The 6393-nt window shown below is 47.6% G+C and overlaps 1 protein-coding gene across 1 annotated transcript; it reads right to left on the bottom strand.

Annotated features, from left to right (window-relative positions):
* Nucleotides 1-1536: 1536 nt before the first annotated feature.
* On the bottom strand, nt 1537-5866 carry LOC135702685 (uncharacterized). The gene is made up of 3 exons (XM_065223711.1): nt 2848-5866; nt 1909-2100; nt 1537-1562 (listed from the first exon to the last, which is right to left on the bottom strand). Exons 1-3 carry the CDS (start codon nt 5864-5866, stop codon nt 1537-1539), a joined length of 3237 nt encoding a protein of 1078 aa, XP_065079783.1.
* Between the last annotated feature and the right edge of the window lie 527 nt (nt 5867-6393).

Genomic DNA, 6393 nt, shown 5'->3' on the forward strand with positions numbered 1-6393 from the left:
AGGAGACACGTAACTCATGGTTCGGCCCCCTGGCGTTAAAACGGATGGAATATCCATTAGTTGCCAAAGTTTGCCCGTTGGGGGCATAAAATACTCATCTGCTGGGCAGCCACTTGCTGCTGATGACACGATGCGATGAACGGTAGAAGCGGTATCGAGCTGAACCTCAGCTGAGATGACATCTGTTGATTGATGAATCTCCTTCATTGGGCTAGGGAGTACGAATGGCTAGCGATTGTTGGGTATCCACATCTCTGACGACGGAAAAACAAAGCAGTAGGTTCAAACGGAAAACACAGGTGGGTTGAACGTAACTTGAGTGTTGCCCCCAGGCATCCACGGCAAGATTTGTGCCGTCAGTTGCCTAAAGTGCCCCAACGGGGGCTTAAATACTTATTTCTACTTCATGGGTAACGATTAACTGCTGCTAGATTACTTATTGAGCTTCTTCAACCTGCGGCTGATTGTCCCGAATGGGGAGGATGCAGATCTTCTGGATTCCTCGACGGAACGTTCCGTACTGCGTGCGAATGGTGACAACCCTAACGTTGCCATCCGTCCCGGGATGAATCTCCGTGATCCGTCCTAACTGCCACTTCAGCGGAGGAAGATTGTCTTCCTTCAGTAGTACCATTGTTCCGATATGGAGATTATTCCTTCTTCGCGTCCACTTATTTCGGTTGTGAAGATCTGACAGATAATCAGTCGACCAACGCTTCCAGATCGCTTGGCTGAACTGCTGCACTCGTTGCCATCTGTTCAATCTGTTCTCTGGAATTTCCGCGAGACTAGGCTCCGGAATTGCTGTAAGTGGACGTTGAACTAAAAAGTGCCCAGGAGTTAGCGCTTCTAGATCTCGATGGTCGTTGCTTAACGGGGTGATCGGCCTGGAGTTAAGGCAGGCTTCGATCTGTGTGACAATAGTCAGCATCTCATCTGGACGGAGCACATTCGTTCCAATTACTCGTCTCATGTGTCCCTTGAGAGACTTCACGGCCGCTTCCCATAATCCACCAAAGTTCGGTGATTTGGCAGGAATAAACTTGAATTCTATCGCTTCCTTGGCTGCTTCTGTCACTATTGCGTTCCTGAATTGCTCAGCTTGGAAGAGTTGATGCAGCTCGCTTAGTTCTCGTCGAGCTCCAACAAAATTCGTAGCGTTGTCACAGAAGATCACTTCGGGCTTCCCTCGTCTTGTAACGAATCTCTTCAGGGCAGCTATGAAAGCTTCAGTCGTAAGATCTGCTACCATCTCTATGTGGACGGCTTTAACCACTAAGCAGACGAACACGCATAAATAACACTTCACCGGAGCTCCTTTACGTGAAGGGTAACAAACGTCGAACGGACCGCAATAATCGATGCCAACGCGTGAAAATGCAGGAGCCGGTGAAACTCGCTCCATAGGCAAATCTCCCATCAACTGTTCATGAACTCGTGGCCGTGCCTTGAAGCAGGTTACGCATTCGTGGATCACTCTCCTTGCCAGGTTTCTCCCATATAGCGGCCAGAACCTTTCCTTCATGCATGAGAGCATCAGTTGCGGTCCTCCGTGGAGAAGTCTGTGATGATAATCAACCATAATAAGTTTTGTTAATGGATGCCTGCTGTCTAGCACCATCGGATGTTTTCTTCCAAACGACACTGGAGCATGGCGAAGTCTACCGCCAACATGAATCAATCCATGTCTCAATTCAGGATCCTTCGTGTGCAATCTGGACCCTGGCTTGACTTCACCCTTTGCTGCTAGATCCGAAAGTTCAATTGGAAAACATTCAGATTGTGCCAGTTTCACTAAAGCGATCAATGCTCCTTCGTGTTCCTTAGCGCTGAGTACTCCTGTTCTTCTAAAGGTTCGGTTTCTTGGTTTGCAGTTGTATGCAAAGCGTAGCATCCATGCCGTCAAACGAATCAGCTTAAGTAGCGACGAGTGCATGGTGAATATTTCACTAGGAGGTAGCATCTGCAACGCAGCCGTAACTAACGGCTTTTCCTCCAACGTTGCAGAATCGAAGTGCTGATCGGAAGCTTCGTTGACCCGTGGCCACGCATTCGACTCCTCTTGCAGCCACTTGGGACCATTCCACCATATCGAGCTTTCTGCAAGTTGTAACGGTGTTACACCTCGAGAGATAATGTCAGCCGGGTTTTCAACGCCAGGCACATGGTTCCAAACGCCTTCTCGAGTGATGTGCTGAATTTCCGACACTCTGTTGGCTACAAATGCTTGCCACCTAGATGGATGCGACGATAGCCAACATTTTACGATGGTCGAATCAGTCCAGAAGTAACTGTTCGCTGAAATCCGAAGGCTCCCAGAAACTGTTTCGTACAAGTGCGCCAATAGTAAAGCTGATGATAATTCTAGTCTGGGTATCGATTGTTTCTTGTTCCTCCTGCTTAAATCTTCCAATGGCGCCACTTTAGATTTGGCCATCACCAACCGAACTGTAACCTTTCCCTCTTGTGTGACACATCGTAGGTAGATCGCTGCACCGTACGCCTTTTCTGAAGCGTCACAGAATCCGTGAAGTTCGCATGATATCACATTTTTGTCAAATGCAATCCAGCGGGGTACGGAAACTGAATCAAGTCGACCCAGATTGCTCCTGAACTCCAGCCATCGTGATTGTAAGTCCGCGCTCAGCGGTTCATCCCAAGAATACTTTTCTCTCCAAAGTTCCTGGAGGAACATTTTCGCTTGAACGATGACTGGGCCTGCTAGTCCATAAGGATCGAACAGACGTGCAGACTCCGATAACACAACACGCTGCGTAATTGGGAATGATGGCTTCCAGTGTGGCATTTTGAACCAAAATAAATCTGATGCTGGTTCCCAGGTCAGACCAAGGGTTTTAACAGTGGAAGTCGAATCAATATCAAGGATCTCTCGCTTGTCTCGCAAATAGCTGGGAATGCCTTTCAGTATTGCCGGTTGGTTCGAATGCAACTTTCGAAGATTAAACCCAGCGGAATCGAGAAGAGATAGAATGTCAGTGCACAGTTGTTGGCCTTCTTTTACAGAGTGTGCTCCAGTCAGCATGTCGTCAACGTAGAAGTTGTTCTTGATGGCATTAGCTGCAACTGGATGAGTCTCTTCTCCTTCTTCAGCACATTTCTTCAAGCATCTGGTCACTAGGTATGGCGCGGACGAAGTGCCGTAGGTTACCGTAGTCAATTGGTACGTGCGCAGCGGCTCATCAACGGACTCTCGCCAAAGAATCCTCAGAAGTGATTGATCTTGTAGGATGACGTTGATCATGCGGTACATTTTTTCCACATCGCCGACAATCGCGTACTTGTGAAGTCGGAAGTAGATCAGAATACATAGCAAATCCCTTTGTACCACCGGACCCACCATCAGCGCATCGTTCAACGAAACTCCTGAATCTGTTGCACACGACGCGTCGAACACTACCCTAAGCTTCGTCGTAGTGCTATCGGGTTTCATAACTGCGTGGTGGGGCATGTAATAGGTATGCCTCGGCTCATCTTCGTCGTCTGTTATCTCTTTCATGTGCCCCATCAACAAATACTCGTGAATAAATGCAGTGTACAGAGCCTTCATCTCCGGATTCGCATTCAAGCGTTTCTCGAGCGCCATGAATCGCTTGGTGGCTATTGCTTTTGATTCTCCCAACTGCTCCATGACATATTCTTTTTTGGGAAGTGTTACACGGAATCTTCCGTCATGATCCCTTGTTGTTGTTTGTTCGAAGATGGATTCACACGTGGATTCTTCGATGGATAGGCAGCTCTTAGTCCGGCACGTCTCTAGTTCCCAAAAACGTGCAAGCTGCTCATGGATCTCTTCAGTGGTTCCCGACGTTGCAACTGTAACGCTGAAGGTGGAAACGGGATTCTCGGATATTTCTCCAGCCATTATCCAACCAAGTTTGGTATTGCATAAGATCGGACCAGTTTCCCAAAGTCTCATCTGCTCTCCCAGCAGTAGTTCGTAGAAGACTGACACGCCTAGGATTGCATCAACGGCGCTAGATTCGAAGAAGCTTGGATCGGCGAGTCGGATATCAGCAGGCAACTTCCAAGAGCTGATGTCAATGTTGTGCTGCGGCAGGTTCAAGGTGATTCGAGGCAGGACATAAAACTTTACTTCTGTGGTCTCGAATGATGAATAGCGGGACAGGATCTTCGCCAACACCGATTGTTTGCACACCGTCGACGAATCACCAACACCGTTCACTGGCAAATTTTCACGGAACCGTTTGAAATTCAACCTTTGGGAAATATTTTCCGTAATCATGCAGATTTGTGAACCATTGTCCAACAATGCACGAACGAGGATCGTATTTCCGGAGCGGTCAGCAAGTTTCACGATCGCGGTTGACAGGAGTGCTGTGTTTCGCTGACTTTGAATGTTGTGTGAAGTAGCGGTGTGATGACTGGTGGATGGCGTGTTTGTGGGAGGTGGCTGTCGTGTAAATTGCGAGGTAGTGGGTAGGACTGGTGATGTTTGTGGATTAGATTGAGTATTATTCGTCCGGGATTGGCACTGAGATTGCGATTGCGATTGCTGTTGCACCTGATACGGTGGACGAGGCTGTGTTTGAGGGTTCGCGTTCACCGCTTGAGGCCTGTTCGGGTTGTTCTGGGGTTGACTCTGGGTGTTAGAATTGGGAGGAGCGTACGGGTGTAGTAGATAATGGTGGCGTTGTCCACACTTTGCGCAGGTACGTCTGGAACAATCCGCCACAAAGTGTCCAGAGCACAGACAATTCAAACATAAACCGAGTCTGCGAATGATCATTTTTCTGTCGACTACCCTCATTTTGCTGAACCGGCGACACTGATCAATGCAGTGCTGTCCCCCGTTGCAGATTTGGCAATTGCTTGTAGATGGTATAGCAGTATGGAGTGCAGAGCTCTTGAATGGTCGTCTTTGCTCAACTCCGCATCGGCCTGACGTAGAATGTAGAATTGCACAGTGCTGCTCAAGAAACTCCGCCATTGCTGCATATTGAGGAATATCTTTGGATGCATGGTGTGTCTCCCAGTGGCGGAGAGTTGCGGTATCAAGCTTCTGCGACAGCATGAATGCCAGGATCGTACTCCAATTTTCAGTGATCTCCCCCAACTTCGCCAACTGTTGTAGATTGACCTTGAACGTCATTAGGATGGTGTTCAGAGTTTCAAATGATTCCGACCTCATTGCTGGAACAGCAAACAGTGCCTTCAGATGTTCCTGAGCTATCAGCTTGTGGTTCTCGTACTTCGTCTCAAGAATGGTCCAAGCAATATGGTAGGTTGCAGCGGTAACTTGAACCTGATTAATTTGAAGCAGAGCATTATCTCGCAAAGAAGCTCTCAAGTAGTTAAACTTGTCCATAGTGCTCAAATCACCATTGTTGTGGATCAAAGATTTGAAATTGTCCCGGAAATTAATCCACTCCTGCAGTTTGCCAGAAAACGTAGGCAATTTCAGCTCTGGGTATTTCATACGAGATGTTTGAAGTGGATTGGCAGCCACTTGTTGGCGTTCTGCAACAATTCCAGGATTTCTCGGAAGCTTGACAAGCAGTGCAGATTTCAGACGAAAGTAAATATTCTCGAAATCCTTGTAGGCACGACTACTGTCAGCACGAGCATCAGCGTTAGTTGTACCGGCAACGTCATCGCGAGCGCCCTTGGAAGTCTTCGTATCTTCAGCCTCATCTAGAATCACGTCGAATTCTACTCTAACGGTACTAAACTTGTCGAAGATTTCATCCAGTTTCATCAGACGCAGCTCAACTTCATCCTTATCGCGATCCTCTTGATAGTTGTCCACAAACTCTTGCACGTTTTCCAACGACGCCTTCAACAGCTTTTCCTGCTTCACCAACTGCCTCAGATCGGAGGAGGGCATCCTTCAAACTTCAACACTACACTTCACTACAGAACAGAATCACTCCCGAGACCTCAAGCAGAACGAAATGACAGAGTTGACAGCCCAATTATCAACCACTTAAATGTGGGAATTTTTCATATGGCAAATCGCAACGGAACCATGTACTAAATCATCAACCGGAGAAACTCAAAATATATTCCCCACAAATGCAAATAAATTTTGTCCAAACTCGCAATATAATACGGCAAGCGGAACAATGCGCCTTTATCTTGCTGGCGTCACATGCAGACCACGCCAAGCCAAGCCACCTCAACCACACGATCACACACACTCTAGCTACTTATCTGATTCTTAGATGATAACCCTCCGGGGTTGGATATGACGACGAAAACACAACATCCAGGAATCCAACCAACTTGGTTAAACGTATGCTGCGTATTAATCACACAGGTCACTATATTCCTTCTGGTTGGCAGCAAAAAACCATCGACTACGCGACCGGTACCGGTACCGGTACCAAAATTAAAGATCGCTGATCCTATATC

This window comes from Ochlerotatus camptorhynchus, unplaced genomic scaffold (genome assembly GCF_037179485.1).
Source record: "Ochlerotatus camptorhynchus isolate MF236.1 unplaced genomic scaffold, CSIRO-AGI_Acam_v1.1 ptg000196l, whole genome shotgun sequence".
NCBI classification, from domain to species: domain Eukaryota; kingdom Metazoa; phylum Arthropoda; class Insecta; order Diptera; family Culicidae; genus Ochlerotatus; species Ochlerotatus camptorhynchus.